General features: G+C 42.0%; 1 protein-coding gene across 2 annotated transcripts in view; it reads left to right on the top strand.

Annotated features, from left to right (window-relative positions):
- Positions 1-8,860: 8,860 nt before the first annotated feature.
- BDNF (brain derived neurotrophic factor) overlaps positions 8,861-20,600 on the top strand; it is a 54,197-nt gene continuing 42,457 nt past the window's right edge. Inside the window, exon 1 of one of the 2 annotated variants that reach the window (XM_045825433.1) lies at positions 8,861-8,957. In XM_045825433.1, coding sequence (XP_045681389.1) covers positions 8,955-8,957 — 3 coding nt within the window. In that variant the 5' untranslated portion in view covers positions 8,861-8,954. Of the gene's footprint in view, positions 8,958-9,952; positions 10,039-20,600 lie in introns of those variants that run through there. The other variant, XM_045825435.1, reaches the window with a different exon arrangement.

Genomic DNA, 20,600 nt, shown 5'->3' with positions numbered 1-20,600 from the left:
CTTAACCACATCTTTAAAAACCCTATCTTCAAATAGGGTTACATTTAGAAGTACTAAGGATTAGGACTTCAGTTCAACATATGAATTGGGGGGTGGGGGTGGTGAATACAATCCAGCCCATAATAAATGTAAATCTGATGTCATTATATAAGTAGAAAAACTGAAGTCCAAAGAGAGAAGATCATTAGCCAATGTCAGACAATACAATTAGTAATAAAGTCAGAATCGTATTCTTTCCAGTGCAGGCCCTGTCCCAACACATCAGATGATTCCAAGACTTATTACTGGACTCACAGGAGGCAGAAAACAGAGGCAGGGGACACCAACAAAGGCCCAGTGTGGGAGCCAGAGAGTCCTCCTTTTTTCTTGAAGTTTTAGGCTTTCTACAATTGTCTTTATTCCAAATCATTGGATTCACCTCCCTCTCAGCAGACTCAGATCTCTGGCCAGCTTGTTTCTTTTCCCATTTCTGAGCTGACATTTCTGGCATTAGGTCACTATTTAGATTCTGAATCACAGTAATATCGGAGAATATGATGTCGTTGTTTTTGCCTCAACATAGATCTGTCAAGACTTTGGGAACATCTCCTCAGTGATTTGTAAATTCAGACCCATTCTGGGACTCTGAGTCATCACATTAGTGCCCCCTAATTTGCAGTGTATACCCCATCTTTGATTTGTAGTTCTTGGATTTCAAGAATAACCTGCATCTTAGAATGGAGTTTGCCTATGTTCTGTCTAGGCTTTTTCTAGGATGCATCTGCTACCTTCTAGGATGGAAGTGGGGGAAGGGGAGACTCCAGAAGCTGTTTAAGCCTTCCCAGAACATAGTGCAATTAGTGTTCAATGCTCTTCTTCCCGTCTCACCTTGCATTCTAATCTACGTCTTTATGTAGCATGAGGTTAGAAAACAAGTCTTCCCAAAGATAAAAGGAGCAGTTTAATTCCAACTTATGTAGCAAAATTATATTAATCTTCAATTGTATAGCAGCCACAGCATAGAGGATGGACAGGGCAGTTAGGTAATCGAGACTCATTAGTCACAATACTCTGACATGAGTAAACGGCAATGAAAGCAATACTGAATATATTAAAAGAGGGAGACGGCAAGGAGGAGTTAATTTATTCTTGTGATTTAACGCATAAGCTTTAGAATCTGAAAATCCTAAGTTTTAATTCCCACTCTACCACTCATAAGCTGCTTGACTTTGGGAAAGTTAACCTCTCCACGCTTTTTCTCCATTAATAGTCACAATATTAAGACAGCAAAATGTAGGTAATGTCCTGAATACCTTGCCTGGCACAGAGTTAGTGCCCAATTGATGGTAGCTATCATTTTAATCTGTCTCCCAGTGTGGCTATAAGAATCAAAAGACCTAGACTCTTGATCCCCACCATCCCCATCCCTCACCTATACTATAAACCTGCTTCTCCTCCAATTTTCTCCATTAAGTTAATGATACCTTCAAACATGCCCTTGCTCATGCCAGGATCCTCTTTCTTCATTCCCCATAAACCAATCAATCACAGGTCCTTGACTTACTTGCAAAATACACGTCACATCCATGCAGGAGTACAGGGTAGTATGAAAGTGGACATGGGTGATCCCATGTTGTGCCAGTGGAGGCAGAGACAGTCAGAGATAACAGCATGCATATGGGGCCGTCTATATTTCTAAGGAAAAGCTAGAGAGAACTGCCTCCTTCTCCTACCTGCTTTTCTGAATTTCTTACCGGTTACAGCAACCTGACACCACTGAAAGCAGTGGACTCAGAGCAACCTCACACCACAAAGTTTGCCTGTGTCTGAAAAGACACAGAACTAAAACTGAATTCTGACAGAGGCTAGAGTTAACTCATGAAATGACTGATATTTTCCAGATAGTTCATTGGGGGATTTTCAAAGTTTCTAGAAAGTGTATATATTCCAATACCAAACAGACAAAACTACATGATTATCAGCTCCGTGAGTTCTATACTCCCCTGCTGAGAAATGGTAGTGTTGACCAGAGTGACCTGCAAGACCTTTGACTGCTGAGCTTCAGGGATCCGATGAAGATGTAAGGATCTCGTATGCAAACTCATGAGCGATGCTTTTCTATGAACTGAAAAAGAGAATGTTTTCCAGAATTGATGCAGAGGACAAAGTAACTCAGAGGAAGAGCCCTGCATATTGTAACTGATTATTTACGTTTCTTTGCTGAAGTGATGGAAAAAATACCCTTTTGGGATAAAGAGGAAGCAGAAATGTGATGTGTTACAGAAGCAGAGTCCTTGGGCCCTGGGGAATGCTGGTAAAGTTCACCATGTGTTCTGAGGGCAAGGCTTCTATAGGATTAATTAATGCCCATTTGAAGTGTTCTCAGTTAATAAACAGATAAGATCCCCCTGGCCACCTCATTTTCTGTCTCTCACTTTTTCCTGATCTAAATCCAGTGTTTACCCCTCCTTTGTGACTAGTGGAATTTTGCCAATAGGAACACTGCTAACTGAGGGCCTTTTTAGAAAAGCTACAGCCATTCTTCTGGCCTTCGTTCTTGCCAGAACCCTTCTACTCTTGTTTCCATAAGGTACTCTTGTCGCATCCTATTACTTCCACTACTTTTAGAATGATATCACCTCAGTGAGTACCATCTTTTCTCTCCTTACAAAAGAAAACAGACCTAGTTTCTTTTGCCTTTCAGCAGAAGCAAATTCCCCAAATCCCTCTGTCATTCTGGTTGCCTTCTGCTATGCCTTCTCTAGTTCCAAAATAACCTATTTATAGCAAGAAACCCAGAATGAGCTCAGGACTCATAACATGACCTAACCAATCCTCTTTGCATGACTAGAATAATTTTCCCTGACTCCTTTGCAGTTTTGCAATGTGCCTGATATATTCCAAGCAGATTCTCTTTTCTTTTACTCCAATACCTATGAAATAACAAACATTCAAGTTATGGCCAATGTTATTGATAATAAGAGGTTGATATCCATTGTCTTCAGGAACTTTCTAGAATTAATGGATTTTTTAAAAGATTTTTTTATTTTTAGAGAGGGGAAAAGAGGAAGAAAGAGAGGGAAAGAAATATCAATGTGTGGTTGCCTCTCACATGGCCCCCACATGTGACCTGGCCCACAACCCAGGCATGAGCCCTGACTGGGAATTGAAACTGGTGACCCTTTGGTTCACAGCCCACACTCAATCCACTGAGCTATGCCAGCCAGAACAATAGCTCGTTAGTTTGTGGTTTATGTAATGTTAAGGTTAAAAGAACAGTTTCTTCCTCAATTTATTTTTTGTTACTTGCCATTCACTTAAGTTAATAAAGAGATTAGCTAGTTTTCATTGAAGACATAACACAAATGATACCATAGGCTGCAGCAGGATATACAAAGTGTGGTCCAACCCTATTACCTGGGAATTTGGTAAAAATGTCAAATCTTGGTCTGTACCCTAGACTCACATTCTGCTTTTTAACAAACTGCTCAGGAGATACATGTGCACATTAAATTATCATAAGCATTGTGTAGCACCTGTGAAAGCTTCCCTCCAGATGTTCTAGGCAAATTAGATCTCACACACACCTACTTATGAGGCACCATGATACAGACTCTACCACTTTTACTAGTTTTCACTTGCCTTTCCATGATCTTAAGTTATATGATTTTCTTATTTTATTCACTTCCTAGTATGATCATGCAGCTGGCTAAGTATATTTGCTTGCAAGCTCTGACCTGACATGTTTTTGACCTGTTTAATCTTCCATCAGCTTTTCCAATCAGCAACATCACTTCTCCCCTACTTACTACTCACACTTCCTCTTATTCATCTATTGTCTGCAAGATGGTTTCAAAAGAGTTATTCGGTTCTTCCTCAATATTCCATGTGGTCTTGCTTCAGCCTCATTATGAGGTTGTCTGGTTTTCCTGAAATTGAGTTAAGTCATGTTCAGATCTTCTATCTCATCCTTACTTGTCAGGCTCAGGAATGCACAGAGGTTACTGCAACTAAATCATCACTTTCTAAGTCTTTCTTCTGCTTGCTTCTTTTTGATGCTCTGATTGTTTCCTTTCTAACTAAACTGGGTTTGTAGATGGAAGATTCCTTGAGTTCTTTTTAAATATGAGCTCAACACCAGGTTCTTGGCAATCCTTGCCTATTCTTGTTTTCAAAAAGCTTTCCAAATTGTGCATCGTGATTCTTTGCTTCTCCTTCTATTGCCTGTGGAGAACCATTAGAGATCAGGAAGTGACTAAGAAAGCCAATCTTTCTTCCTACCTGGTCAGAATCACTCTTTATATCATAAACAGAACTGTTTTGCTGTCTGTTTTTTTAAGCCTCCAAGACAGCAATTATGTCACCATCTGAAGTCTCTCTGTGAACACTCTTCTTCATTCATTATAACAAATGATCCTGAGTTAATGACCAGGAGAAGGCACTGTTGACATCTTGGCAATAATTAACCAAGCATACTTCAACTATATCATCTTCCCTTGACTTCCTAACTCTTAAGAGATTATATCTTGGGTCTGTTTGACTCTGAGACTCTTTAGGGTATGAAATTGTTAATATATGGATCACCAGCCCCTGTCAAAGTGCCTGGCATAGAATAAGTACTGAGGGGGAGGAGGAGAAGGAGGAGTAAGAGGGAAGCAAGGATATAATCCATCCAATGGAAGGTGAGACGGAGAGCTTGGCAATTAACTACAACCAAAGAGATTTGGGAAAAAAAGAGTTGGGAGGAAGAAACAGAAGTACTAGGTCATCACTGCTGCCTTGATATAGAGGAGAGAGTACCCAAACCATTCATTTTAATGTGACTTGCTGAATTTCATTTTTGAAATCACCAAAATAGACTTTGTCTCAAGAAATATTTCAAGTATCTGTTAATTCCTTAAGAAGTCTTTCATTTCTGATTTTTAGACTACTGTTCTGTTACCTCTCTTCTGCTAATCTGAGACTCTTCATGATATTTTCATGCCTCCTAGTCTTTTTGAAATTGAACTGTAGTTGACATGCAATGTTATATATTTTTTCACATGTACAGCATAGTGTTCAACATCTATATGCCTTGAAAAGTGATCACCAAAACAATTCTAGTAACCTTTTGTCTCTGTACAAAGTTGTTATGATATTATTGATGATATTCCCTATGATGTATATTACATCCCCATAATTTATTTATTTTATAATTAGAAGGTGTCTCCTAGTCTTTCCATAGCCCTTTCTTATTAATTTTCACATCCATATTCACAAAGGTACAGGCAGAGGACAAGCTTTATAAATATGGTTTTGGTAGAAAACTGCATGTGGACATCAATCAATTCACCTAAAAAAATGCAATAGTCATAGTTTGAAGCAAAAATCCTTCCTTCTAGGTTATATTAATACACTTTGCTTTAAATTTGTCTACATTGTTAGGTCATGTTCTTTAAAAAAATAAGATTTGTTTACTGTTCAGTTTGAAATGTTCTTCCCACTACTAAAAATGAACAGGGTCAGATGAACCTAGAGAAGTGTGATATTCATATCACGGCTACTAAGAAAATGAGATGACCTCAGGAATAAGTGCTCCTGAGTTTAAAATTGTGGCAGGTACAGTGCTTGGCATCTATCTTAACAAATGAAATGACTGCAACCTTTGTTTATACTAGACACTGGATTTCAGCAGAAGGAAGAAAAAGAAAATATGTGAGTGGATGAAGATGAAAAGATGGAGAGCTGATATTGCAACAAGAGAAGGGAATTCTCTCTTAGATCACTGACAAACAAGAGAGGAAAAATATTGATGTCAAAAATATTTGACAAAGAGATGTCAAGAACATTTCTTTGTCCCTCTCTTCAACTTTGTATAGTAACTCTTGAATATAGAAACTCTTGTCCCTCATTTTGCTTCATATATTGTAGTGTTATTATAGGTGTCAGTGATGACTCCAAGAAAGAAGGGTAAAGGTCAAGAATATTCCTTGGGAAATAGTTTTAGTACAATTATTGTTGTTTAAATTATTTCAAACTAATCAGTCATTCGTATTCTGAATCCCAAGCACCACTAGCAACTCAGGGTATCCCATTATAAAATATGGCATTAATTTTCAGAATAAAGGTCTATCAGAAAATAACTGATAGTCTCTATACAGACCACAAACTATGGACAAAGAAGTCAGATAAATATATCAGTAGATGACAATGGAGAATAATTATGTTCATATGGTGATCACCTTCCTGTGTTATTTCAAGATTTCAGCTCTGTGCTAGATTTTAGATCTATACTAGAACAGGCAAAGGCACTTAATTATAGTATTATGCATTGTGCTGTCAGGAAACCAGTTTTGTCCACAAAACTATACCCCAAGACCTCTGAGGATGGTATGTGCCAGCTGTCCCAGTATTAGGGCAGCATCTGCTGGCTAATTCATGGATCGACAAAAGTGGCAGTTTGTGGACAATATGAACAGTCCTTTTAGTTGAAGGGAACTGTTGTGTTGGTTGCTGTGAGGATGTCTGGCATCCTTTCATAATGACCTAACTTAGGTCTCCAGTAGCCTGGCGAGTCTAAACTTTCCCTAATGATGTCCAGCAAGCATTTGTGTGCGTGTATGTGTATACACACACACACACACACACACACACACACACACCTTGGCTGGAACCTAGAATAAGGTAGGTTGACTCTAGAAACATCTGTTGAGCGATCTGAACCAAAAACTGAACTTACTTATAGTAGTAATAACCTGGTATCAATGGGGTCTCCAATGAACATAAGTCCATACACAGAATTAGGAAGTAAAACCTGTCTTCCATAAAGAAGGCATTTCTGGGATGGGAGGGGAAAGGGAGAAGGACCTTGAAGTAGCTTCTAGACGCTCATGTTCTGTTGCTTCTAATCATTCTGTCGTGTAACTGAGGTTTTTACACATAAAAAGCATGAATGACATTCAAATACAGCGCTTTTGATTTGCATAAAGAAAATGGAAATTGGAAAATGGGAAATTGTCTGAAACTTCAGAGCTAGCCACCATCTGCAGCATCTATCTGCTTCATCCCTGCAGTCAATAGCGCCACAACCAGGGCCTGTGACGCGGTTGGTGGGCACCCCTTTGGTAACCCTGGATAGTGAGTAAAATCGTGGTGATGGTGCCAAAACGACGAAACCTGAAATGCGTCTGGAGACTTCCCAGGGCACTTGCGCTCCTGAGAGCGACCGGCATCTCCATAACAACTGGTTTACAATCATCCTCTGCTCATCTGTGCAAGAGCTGGCTGGAGGTAGGCAAAGGGCAGCTTCAGTGGAAAGATACCTTGGGTTAGCGCCTCCCTAGGCTGGGGAACGTTGCCAATGTTCGACTTATACTTTGTTGCCAGAGATTTCCCGAGTCCTCCCCAGGTCTCCAGTACAGCGCGGCTCTCCTCTCCCACCCCGCCCACCTTTACCTTTGTTTTGCACCCCGGGGAGGGAGTAGAGATGGAAGGGGGAAGGGATGTGGTTTGTTTTACAGTGCTTTTTCTTCCTTGAAGTTCATATTTTTCCTTCTAAGTTACTTTCTGCCAACACGTGACTTCTCCACTTCCTAGCCTGCGCAGCCACTAGCAGGGAAGCGCGGGTGCTAACCGCGGGGCTTCCTGGGAGAGCCCCCTCCCGCAGCGCCCAATCCTAGCCCTTCCTCCTCCAGCGCACGGATCCGGTTTCCCGCGGTGCTCACCTCGGCACCCCGGCTGCCCCGGAGCCCCCGGATGATGCGCAAGCGACTCCGGGGAAGAAGCACGGAGCGGATGCCGAGCGCGGAGACGCTGCGGCGGCACCCCTCCCTGCCTTTGCCTGCGGCTCCACACTCCGCGGAGCGCCAAGCCGAGCTAGCTGCGCACCGGGGCTGTTAACTCACATTTGAAAAGCTCTAACCCATTAGAACAAACGCATCATAACTTCATTCAACTCAGCCGCTCTAGAGCTCGCTTTGCACAGGTTCCTGTGGGCAACTAGTGGCTCGCCCTGGTGCCTCTCGCCTAGTCATCAGTCCCTAAGAGGGAAAGGGAAAGTCGCTGGGCTGATGCGCGCTTCGACGCACGTACTTGTTCCTAAGGACAAGTCACTCACCCACACACCTTCCCCCGATCCCCCGCCGACTAGCCCCCACCCCGACTTGAACATCACTCACGACCTCATCAGCTGGAGACCCTTAGTCATGATGGGGAAGGGGGAGGGGCACGAACTTTTCTAAGAAGTTTCCCTTATACCACGGGAGTCACAGTGAGTTGGTCACGTAAACAGCATGGATAGTTAGTTGTCTTCGTCGCCACCCCCCTCGCCCCCACCCCCTGCGTTTTTCTGGTATTATTATTAAAGCGGTAGCCTGCTGGCGCTGATAAGCAACAAGTTCCCCAGCGGTCTTCCCGCCCTAGCCTGACGAGGCGAAGGTTTTCTTACCTGGTGACAGAGAAATCTCCCGAGCCGAGCTTAGCTCTTCCAGAGCCCCGGGTGTGACCTGAGCAGTGGGCAAGGGAGCGGTGTGCAGGCTGAGCTATTTTTATGAGGATACCCTGAAACTCCTCACTTTCCCCTGGAACTTTCTGTACCAGGACCCAGTGACGGCCGGTTGGGAGGCAGCTCCAGGAACCAACCGCTGCATAGCAGGGCAGTTGGGCAGTCATTGGTAACCTCGCTCATTCATTAGAATCGCGTAAGAACTCAAAAGGAAACGTGTCTCTCCGAGTGAGGACGTTTGCGTAAATCTGTAGGTTTTTCAACATCGATGCCAGTTGCTTTGTCTTCTGTAGTCGCCAAGGTGGTTGAGAGTTTAAGCTTGCGGATATTGCAAAGGGTTATTAGATTCATAAGTCACACCAAGTGGTGGGCGATCCACTGAGCAAAGCCGAACTTCTCACATGATGACTTCAAACAAGACACATTACCTTCCAGCATCTGTTGGGGAGACGGGATTTTAAGACACTTGAGTCTCCAGGACAGCAAAGGCACAATGGTGAGTAGCAATAAACCTTGCATTATAATTGAAAAATCTTGACATGTTGCTTAACAACGGGCATATCACAGCTCTTCCTAGCATTTCACACGCCAAAGAACAGCAGCTACCCAGGCCAGGAGAATCGGGTTTTTACACAGTGCAACTTTAAATGGAATCATTTGAGATTTAACACAGCAATGTGGAACTGCGTGGAACAAACTTGGAGCTGGAGAGGGGTGTGTGTGTGTGTTATATTGGCTGTTCAAGGCTGATGCTTCTCTCCCAGCCTTCCCTCATTTCATCCTTTGCCTCTATATGTGTGGTGTATGAGCATATTCTATGATTTATAAATGGGCATGTAATTGACAATCGCAAGGGGCGGGGGGTTACTTTTCACCTAAAAACCATAATGTTATTAGAGGTTGGAGTGGAGTGAGGGTAAGGATGGGGTAGAGACAGGGAGTTTGGGTGCAAATGGGGGTGGGGGTGGTGGGAGAGAAATAAGTCAGAAGAGCATATCACCCATAATGAAACGGGTAATCCTATCACAGAAGAAAAGGGTCGTATCAACATGTGATCAACTATTAACAGGATGGCTTTGGCAAAGCCATCCGCACGTGACAAAACGTAAGGAAGTGGAAGAAACCGTCCAGAGCAATATCAAGTATCACTTAATTAGAGATTTTTTTTTAAAGCCTTTTCTTCCTGCTGCGCCGGCGGTGTGTAATGTGTAATCGGGGCGATCCGAGTCCATTCAGCACCTTGGACAGAACCAACGGGTTTGTCCGAGGTGGTGGTAGTCCAGGTAGCCGTCTTGGCCACGCAGTAAAGCCAGCCCCGTGTCGCCCTTAAGAAGCGTCTTTTCTGAGGTTCGGCTGCCACTGAGACCGGGGCCGAAGAGTCGGATTTTGGAGTGGAGCATTTGGAAAGCGATCCCCAGTTTGGTCCCCTCATTGAGCTCACTGAAGTTGGCTTCCTAGCGGTGTAGGCTGGAATAGACTCTTGGCAAGCTCCGGGTTGGTATACTGGGTTAACTTTGGGAAATGCAAGTGTTTATCTCCAGGATCTAGCCACCGGGGTGGTGTAAACCGCAAAGAAGGTAAGCACCGGGGCGGGGACCCCGCAACCCCAATTCTTGAGCTATTTTGATACTCGATCTTCCAGAGAGGATCCATGGTAGAGGGGAGGAGGTAGAAAGAGAGCGTGAAAGGGGGGTTGTTTCTTGCTATTTGCCCAGTTTGAATTGCCCTAGGTGAAAGCCTTGGGGGTAAAGAGAAAAGGGGGAAAAAAGAGATTTATTTAGTCTGTTCAGTCTTCCTGCGAATATGATGAGTTTAGTTAACTTGGACCTGCAAATGTCTGATTCAGATGTAAGATCTCTCTCTTTCTCTCCCCTTCACCTCCCTCTTTTCCGTTCTTTTTGCCGGTGTGTGTGTGTGTGTGTGTGTGTGTGTGTGTGTGTGTGTATACAGTAGATTCATTACTAATTATGAAGCTTTTACACAACATTCGATTCTCTAAATTTTGACTTGGTACCATGCAGAATGAGGCGGTGAAGGCAGTGTGCGGGAAGGGAAGGGGAGGTGGAGGTTGGGGAGAGGGTAGGGGATAACGTTAAATTTCCAACACAAAATGAATCAAGGTAATTTCAGCTCTTCTAGTGAGAAGGATTCATTCTCTCGGCATCCCTCCCTCTCTCCCTCTCCCTTCCTCCTTCCCGCCCCCCCCATCTTCCACCCCGCCCCCTCCTTCTGCCTCCATCCCTTCCTCATTCTATCTCTTCCCCTCGGTCGCCCTGATGCCTCGCTGGGTGTTTCTTTCTGGTGTTTTTCCCCCCTCCCTCCCCACGAGTTTCGGGCGCTGCCTTAGAGGACTCCCGCGTTCTCAAGGGAGGGGGAGCCGCCGAGACAGCGCTCCGCTCCCCCGCCGGGCCGGATGCCTCTCTGAGCCTAGGTCCGAGTCAGTCGGGGTAATTAAGGAAAGGGGGGGCCTCTGCTGGAGAGCAGAAGGTGCCTTCCGGGCCGAAGAGCTAGGGAACGGGCCCTGGGAGGGGGCCCCGGCGGCTGGAGGCGGTGGAGAAGAACACTCCGCGCGGCGGCTGGACAGAGCCGCCAATCAGCTGGGCGCACAGTCCGCCCCGCCACCCGGAGTTTGCTCCCAGCGGCGCGGGCGGAGGGCGGCGGGCTAGCCGCGGGGCTACTGCCGCCGCCGCTCGGGTGGGCCGGCGGCGGGGGAGGATCGGAGCTTTTCAGAGCCTCCCAGCCTTCCGTTCCACCTCCCCCGCCTGGCCCCTAGGGGAGCCGGAGCGGCCGGAGCGCGCAGGAGCGTTGCCCTCCTGCCTTTCCTCTGGGAGCCCAGGGACTTGCGCTCCCCTGCGCGGGGGCCACCAACCTCTCCACACTTCTCCAGACCTCAACCCGCTCCCCAGGCCCTTTGTTCCCGCCCGCCGCGAAGTGGGGCCCGGGCAGTTTTCGCCCCAGGGCTTGGGCGTTTGGACTCTTCCTTCCTGGATCAGCCCTTCTTAATTAAGAGGCTAGGGCTGGGATGGGGGGTGGGGAATCGTAAAGAAAACCTATTTCCGAAACTCAAGACTTGACTCTTCTAGTGAGCCAAAGAATCACCACTCTGCTCAGTGGAAAAGATAGATTCATAGGCAACGCGAGGATATTGTGGAGATTTAGAAGGAAAAAAAAATAAAAAACAGGCACTAGGATCAGATGACGGTGATAGGCTGCTCGGCACACAAAGAGAGCGTAGGGCAGGGTTTACGGAGCAAGCCAGCAGCGAATGGGGCACAGATTGTTCCGAGATCCAGTCGTTTTCTCAGTCAGATCTACGCGAAAGGAGGGGAGGGGCAGGGAGAGGAGCGTGGCGGGAGGGGCTGGGCTTGGGGGCGGGGGGATTTCTGATCAGTCTGATGCAATTCCAAGCGTGCTGCAAAGGAACTCCAAGGAGCCCGCATCACCATCGCCACCCACCCTTCCCAGATGGTGCTGTTTTAAATACGGATCTGCAGGGCTGAACGCAGAACTGGGAGATTTATTGCAAAATCCCAAGAAGGGGGGCGGCACGAGGAATGGAGGGGCAGAATTTAAAGGTGCAACGGTTGCTTTTCCCCAGTCAAGCGGCAACTGGTCGGATCTATTTTTTCTGTCTGCCAGTCTCTGGATTCTAATGCACCAAGGAAGAGGTGTAAATATTGTGACATTTTGAGGAGACTTGATGGATGAGAAAAAAATCATCTGTCACTCTAAATTGTAGAGTTCCCTCTCTCCGCGAGATTCCTTGCTAGCGAATACTCGCTGCTGCCTAATACAGTTGCTAGGGTTTCAAATGAATGCATCGTTAAGGGAATATTATCCTTTTAGTCGACTTGTCAATTTATCTGACAGTGGAAGCGAGAATATTGCAGATTTCACGTCTCTGGGAGGCAAGGAGAGAAAATGCTTAACAGTCTTAATTCTTTTAACCTCCAGATCTGTAAAAACTTAAATAAACCTCAAAAGCGTCACGTCATCCTCTCGCACACGCACATCCTCGACTTGTGAGATGAAATGGTTTCACCTAAATGTACTGGAAATAAATGTCACTTTAAGAATGGTGCACCTGATAGTTACTGTTTATGTGTGTTTACATAGAGCAAGACATTTCAATTGTGCTCTTTAAAACAAGACGAGATTAGAAGGTGATAAGGAGGAGGGGAGAAAAAAAGAGGAGGGGATATTTTTAACCTCAAAAAAACACAAAACAAAACAGTAACCTCGCTTACTTTTGTACCTCCTGGTCTTGCATATTTCTGTGTATGAGATTTTAGCTTGGTCTAGCTCCCCCAATGGAATATATCAGTATTAATTCAAATGGAAATATATTCATCCTGCCTGTAGCTTTTTCAGTGTCATTGATAGTAAGACCTACAACACAGCAGTTTCTGGAGGATAGATGAGAATGTCTGAAAGGGCTTTCCAAAGTGGGAAGCAGACACTCTGTAAGTGGGAGGTATCACTATGACATTCTCTTTGCATACAGCATTTTCATTTGATTGAACAAGAGTACTAGTTATTTTTAAATATTATCTAATTTGTATGGTCAAGGCAGTAAATGGGGATTTTAAAAACAAGTGTTTGGTTTTTTTTGTTGTTGTTGGCTTACAAAATATCATTTGTCAATTGCCTATCAACATAAAGTGGAAAGATGACCTTTAAAAGATCTAAAATCAACATACAGAGGCTTCATTCATTTGCCAGACTTTTCCCCTGTCAATTCTCTAATCTAAATTCTTAATCAGAGGAGAAGCTAGTGAATTTAGCTTCTTTCCTTTTCCTGGCCTGTCCTCTAGGGGAAGCTTTAGTAAGAAACAACATTCCCAAATCAGCCAATGTGAGAGGCAAGGGCCTGGATGACCACAGAATAGATAATCAGACACAAAAACCAACAAATAAAAATAAGAAAAAGCCAGCATGGAGACATGACTTACAGAGGATTTTTCTTTGTAATTCTGTGATTTGGGGACCAGGCCTCCAACTTGCTCAAATAACATTCACTCAATCAAACTGCTTACAATCTGTCAGTTAAAATGATGTCTAACTGAACATATTTTTTTATAAAATATACTTCTACCAAATGCCAGTGAAGCTAATCTTTGCTGTTAATTAGGACAGGCTAATCCAACCATTTAAATGATTCTAACGAATATGAACTGATATCATCTGATTTTGAGATTTTGCTTAAAACTAAATTTGTTCGGAAAAGCACTGACTTGCCAGAAAAAAAATATCTATTTGTGTAGCTTTCTTTTCACTCTGTGGGTAATTTAATGAGTTGCCTATTTTAATTTTACAACTGCTACCTCAGAAGTATCTCAAATTATCTCTCTTTGGCTGGAATCTTCCTCTGCTGATCTGCTGCTGCTGTGTGTGTGCATGCATGTTCGTCTCTGTGTTTTCCAGTGAATTTTATCTGCGGTTAGTCTCTTAAATCTGCGTGCCATGATCCATGCAAAGTACAGTGAGTGGTACTTAATAAAAATAAACATTAACATTTAGTGAGAGCTTATCATGTGTTGCATCTTATGGAAGTGGAGAGTGGAGATGCCTTTAAAGGCAGAAAGATTAAATCCTTAAACAATAAGAAAAAATTTCTCCCCCCTTTGGCTTACGAGTGATCATAATTTTTTAAAAGTGATCATCTTGCTTTGGGAGTTAAGCCTACTGCTTTAACAAGTGGTTTTTGAGAAAGATACGCATATTCCACGGAGACTAATACCCCAAAACTTCACAGTACAAAAATCAAAATTTTAGTTCCTGCTCCTTGTATTCATTCTCATTTGGCAATGTCTGGAATGTTCATTCTGAGTTTTCTAAAATTCCGATTGATTTTTTTCTCTTTCCAACATTCTGAAAGAGTCCTATAAAGAATTCTGCCATAATGCAGACTTCGTGTTTCCTAGTGATATTAGCATATACACACAGCGCTTTGAAAGCTCTTTACAGGTTTCCTTATCTGATGTCTTCAGCAATTGTGTGGGGTGGGACCCACCAGTCACCCTTCACAGGTGACAAAACTCAGGTTCAGAGTTGTCCAAGAACACACTGCCAGAAAGAGGTGAAAACTGACTCAGAATATATTTTTTCAAATTTTAAGGACTGTACTTGTTCTTCTCCAGACCCAATTCAGATATCTGAGGGGGTTGTAGGCCTTACTTCCTCCTGTTTTGATTTCTTTAATTTTTTTGAAAGTGATCTACAAAGAGTTTCCAAAATGTTGCAGGCCTAATGGAAAAGTATTTAACCAGCTTGTCACCTTCCCTTCCTAAGGCATTCTTTCACTCTCCCACACTAAGAATCTCAAAGAAGGCAGGAACCCTGGAGCTGACACACCACCAAAGGGACAGTCACTTATTATCCCCCCACCCCCACCACGCAAAACAAAAAACAAAACAGAGATAGGAAGAGCCAAAGCCAAGAAGTATTTTACTTTTACTTGTGAGTTAGAATCTGAAAGCTGGAAAGGTTCTCAAAGGCCACAGCCCCTCCCATATCTGACGTATGAATTCATGCTGGATTGCTTTCTTGGAACCCTCTGGAATTTCATCCTAGTCTTGGATGCCTGGAATCTTGCTTATCTTGGTAGATATTCTGATACTTATGGGCATCATGAGTTTGACTAGCCAATTCCCACTTGGCCTAAACAGTATACTTTCTATAGATCTAACATTTATAGTTTTATTCTATAAGCACTAATTCACATCCTATTATGTGCCAGGGATGTGGACATTCATCAGTGAGCAAGGCTGAGTGATAACCTATCTTTGTGGAGCTTATAGCTTAGAGACATTACTAGTCCTTTAATTTGCCCTGTTCCCTAGAAGAGGACAGACTTCTGGAGTCTTACATTTCTTAACAGAACAAAGTGGACCAGATTAAAAGCCTGAGTTCAAATTTTGCTCCCAACTAGTTGCTAGTAACTGGAAAAAAAAATAATTATTCTCTCTCTACCTTTATTTCCTGACACATGAAAAAAAGGAGAATGTCCTCGGGATAAACTCTAAATATCATTTTAGTTCCAAGTTTGGATGATATGATGGATAACTGTTTCTTGGTGGAAAGTAAGGCCTAAGTCACCCTACCTTTTGATAATTTACTATCTTGGGTGCCATCAAATGGTTAAGAAATACATTATGAAAAATCAAAGCAGTTTATCTGAACCCAGTATAGAAACAATCTAGATACTGAAGCTATTATTTTCTGAGGAATGACTACTTGGAAAGTCTTTTAATTTGAACAATGATCTCAAACTTCTGCCTACTTTCTTTGGGCAAGCAGAAGTTCTAATCTTTCAGTTATTTCCTTTTAAAATCAAAGATATTACATCCTGACATTGTCATGAATAATGTATTATATACACATGATAATAGATAATTAAATTGACCACCCAGGAGAAACGTGAAAGGGAGCTGGTAGCCCAAGGATTGCAGAAGGTGTGTGGGCATTTTGACATCCAGGAAATGCTATAGATCTGTCCTTAGCTAACTCAGCCTGGTGGAGATAATTAAGAAAAAATGTGGGTGTAGAAAGGCTGCAAGCCATTCCCTGGGATTGGCTAGATTGCTGCAGTAGTTCAAAAACAATTGGCACAGCCACCCACACTGGACGTGATTGCCCTTTGATGAGGCAGCTATTGACTTTTATAAAGATGCCATATTTAAAAGAACTTCTGATGCACTGGGGATGGCAGACATCATTCTTGAATTCTATTCTACATAAATGGCAAAATATATTTCAAAGTATTTTTAAAAATAAAAAAATAGTCTAGCTTCTAAAAAGCCAGCAGTTTAGCAACATGTGACCTCTGAATTCAATAGTTTAGTGTGAAGCTAGGAGATACATGTTGCCTATATGAGACATTTTGACCAGTTGCGAGCATTTTCTGGATGACCACAGCAGATAGAAAGTACTTTGTTGATTTTTAACTTCTGAGTGAATGGTCAATACTTTCAAAAATCTTCCCACACTGGGAAAGGGAAATCTAATCCATTGCCCTAAAGAACAGAAGAAAATACTCTGAGATCTTTGTGCCCAGATTGGATGTTAGGATGTTAACAAAATCTAGAAGTTTCTTCAGAACATGCTAAATTCCATACGTATCAGAACCACGAGTTAGAACTGATTTATCTTATCTCCAGCTTCAAGGAACATAATAACTACTCACTCTCCCTAGGAAGTAAGTAAGGTGACTGTGGAAAGAAATACCCAAATTGGGTGATTATAGAGGCTCCATAAATATCTAAAGTTTTTTGAATAGGATATTGCAGAGTAAGTGAACAGAAAAGAGAGAGAAAGAATTGTGAAGAAAACTGAGCAGAGAAATAAAAAAGGAAACCAAAATAGGCTTAGTATTTACAAAGGGGGTTTTTGAATCAAAGAGTCCTTTCTCTGAGTATTCGTCAGGGACCATTTGTCCATTAAGGCTGATCTCTACTATCCATGCTCATTATTTTTCTGGTTGCTTTGGTAGAAAGCAATGTTTTCTTCTGCTTTTACCTTCCTCCTCTAGTAAGGACTTCTTCGTCCTCAACAACTTCCATAATCAATGTTTAAGAAAGACCTTGCTATTTTGGTCCTTGGGGAATGTTGAGTTAACATGGGCTTCATAAGCACTTTTGTGCCATGGACTCTACTCTTTTGGCAGTCAGATCAAGCCTACCTATGTAAACCCTTCTCAGAATAAAGCTTCTAAATGTACAAAGAATTAGATTATAAAAGAAGCCAATTACATTGAAATACACTTAAAAATAAAAAATAGCTTATGGCCCTAGCTGGTGTGGCTCAGTAGATCGAGCGCCCCACCTTGCAAATCAAAGGGCTGCCTGTTTGGTTCCCAGTCAGGGCACATGCCTGGGTTGTGGGCCAGGTCCCCCATAGCGGGTGTGTGAGAGGCAACCACACATTGATGTTTCTCTTCTTCTTTCTCCTTCCCTTCACCTCTCTCTAAAAAAAAAAAATAAATAAAATCTTTTAAAAAATGTATGTATGACAGTAATTTAGTGCTCTTTAATGCACTAAATAAGATCCAGCAGTAAGGTAAATACCGTAATTTCAAAGTAGTGATAAGCACCAATGTATTTTAACATATCTAGAACAACTGACATGGGACGTGAAGGTGTCTATGGTTTCTATTGGTGACAAAATCTGTGAATACTACTCTGCAGCATTTCCCAAACATGTTTGACAACAGAACATTTGTTGCCTTTCAGAACTGGTCACTGAGTTTTCCTTCAGGGCAAAAGAAAACTAGCATTTGAAGAAAACTTCTAAAACTCACTTTTGCCCTTAAACAAGTTGCCAAGTGGAGAAAGAACCAACTGATGAGATGGTTAGGGTATAATAGACATGTTTGTATTGATTGAACTTGCTATTATTCTAAAACTTATCCTTGATACCTCCAGTATGAGCCTACTACCCTAGAAATCCATGACTCTATTGAAAAAGAGAAAAAGTTCAGACTCTGGTCATTAACTCAGCATTGCCATAGATACCTGATATGACTTCACAAACCTCAACAAACTATAAAGACTTTATACTTGTCATTAATACTATACTATGGAAAGTGTATGCAAATTATGCTGAAATGGGATAACATTTATTTTGCATTTGTCTAGCACCAAGTTCTTTGCTTTGCATTTGCCATATATTATTATTTAACCCTAAAAGCAACTCTCTGAGATAGATTTACATTCTAATTGTATTAAAAATGAAACTGGAACTCAGAGAGTTTAATTTACCCAAAATTATATAGCTAATTTTAATTGGAAAAGTTAAAATTCAACCTAAAATTTTCTGGTTCCAAGGTCATTATAAAATCATGTCTCCCTATCTAATAGCTACTACCCAGATTTGGTTTGGGTCTCCATTTTTACATTTGCACATACATTTTGTTGCAAGATCTTCAGCAAAACCCTTTGAGATGGCTGAAAGTCTCAAAATTAATGGCCACAAGTGCTGTTGTAGAATTATATTGAATCTTTGCTAGCCAATAAAAGACTCAAACCACTAATTGTCACCTATCCTTTTTGAAGCCTTATTTTAATAACAAAATAGAGAGAGTGACAATACTTGAAATGTTTCATGAGGATCAAATAAATTAATAACAAAATCTAAATTGAGTTCACTGTGGTGAGCATTCTACATTTTCATAGTTAATTGAAACCTCACAAAAATCTTTCTAGGCAGAGATTATTATTATTCCTGTTTTAAAAATAAGGAAATGGAGGCATGAGTTAATAAACTAAGTGATCTGCCATGACTGGTGTGACTCACTTGGTTGGGCATTGTCCCACAAAGTGAAATGTTGCCAATTTGATTTTGGGTCAGGGCACACACCTGAGTAGCAGGTTCAATCCCTGGTCAAGGTGCATGCAAGAAGCAGATGATCAGTGTTTCTCTCTCACATCAATGTTTCTCTCCCTCTCTTCCCCCCTTTCTTCCCCTCTTTCTAAAACTAAATAAATAAAATCTTTAAGAAAATAAATGAACTATCCTAAGTTAGCAGAACCCATAAGTGACTAAGCATGACTCCAAACCAAGTCTATCCAATTGCAAAGCCCTTTCTTTCCTTTTCTTTTTTTATTGAATTTATTGGGGTGACATTAGTTAATAACATTATATAGGTTTCAGGTGTACAATCATATAATACATCAACTGTAAATTATACTGTGTGTTCACCACCCCACATCAGCAAAACCCTCTCTTTTAACCAGTAAGAGAATCTATAAATCCTTGGGCAAACTTAGCTGTTGTTATTATAATTGTTGTCATGTTTAAAACACTAGCAGGAAAGAGAGTTGTCCAGAAATAAGTATATACTCACTGAAGAGAAAGATTAGTATCTAGAACTCTTCACCTGCACGCTCTTCCTTCCACTTACTTTGTTTTATCAACCCAACGGATGATGTCTAACTCATTTCTTAACTTGTTTAGGGCAGTTCCAAGTTAATTGACTTCTGAGAGTTATTGAGTAAGAAATGTTATAAATTGTTTACATTAGGATTTAGTGTGTTTAGAGACCATTTCATAAATTTGCTTTTTCAAATTGGTACTGACTCTAGCACTGCAGATGCTATGAGGAACGCCCTCTTCCAAAACACAGTGGATAACAAATCTCCACAGCTAACATGTTGTTTACAGATATGGAAAAGAAGAGGATGGACAAGCACAATCCTAAACATAATTACAAGGCTTACAGTCCCTGTTGGGGACTAAAATGTTTATTGGATTTCCTTGTGCAATTCAATGTTCTTCCTCTGAAGACTCCACTCCAAACTTGGAGCTTCTCTGAAAATAGCAACTCATTTGGGAGAATGCCAAGATTCAGTATCTGGGTCTTTTGTGTGTTTGCATCAACTCAGAACCCAGAATGGACAGCCCTAGAAACTAAGCTGGGAGATAGTCTCAGTAAGGGAATTATGCATCTACTTGGGCATCTTCCTTAGAAGTGTCATTCATCTTCCTCCTGGAAAGCAAATCTTGGGAAGATGTGGTTTTAAACGAGGGATTGGATGCACACTGGTAAGTCTTAGATAGCACAAGTCAGTGGTCTTTGCAGAGCTGTCAATATTGTGCAAGGAATCAAAGCAGTGAGGGTCTCGGGGGGGCCTTGTCCTGCCTCCACTCTGATTTTTGCAGGAAAGTTGGCCTGAATGCATAATGCATTGGATATGTCCCAGAAACCAGTCCAGCGGAAAAGGATAATCTTAAATGACATTTGGTGTATGAAAAAGTCCACCTAAAGCCTTGTGAGAGATAACTATGTAATATTAAAAAGAGTATGAATCCTTACCTTGGCTCAAGGCTCTCACTTTAGGGAAAATAATGGGATAAGCTCCAAGTTTAGTTTACCAGAAGACATGCAGTTTCTTAAAGGAGTCCAAATTTACATGGCAAAAAGCACCACACAGATGATCTAGTTCATTGGTTACCCTAGTGCACTGAAATCACCTGACTTATTTGTTTTTCCTGAGCTCAGGTCTAGATGTACTGCCAGACTTGACAACCATGGCTTCGAGCCCACTACCCTCATTTTATTGATTGAGCAACTGAGGTACACAGTAGTGTAGATCTCTCAACATCTACGAACATTTCTATGGAACATATAGCACCTATGTGA

Source organism: Phyllostomus hastatus, unplaced genomic scaffold (assembly GCF_019186645.2).
Source record: "Phyllostomus hastatus isolate PE091 unplaced genomic scaffold, TTU_PhHast_1.1 phas_scaffold_585, whole genome shotgun sequence".
Taxonomy (NCBI): Eukaryota; Metazoa; Chordata; class Mammalia; order Chiroptera; family Phyllostomidae; genus Phyllostomus; species Phyllostomus hastatus.
This window is presented reverse-complemented; position numbering and strand designations above follow the sequence as displayed.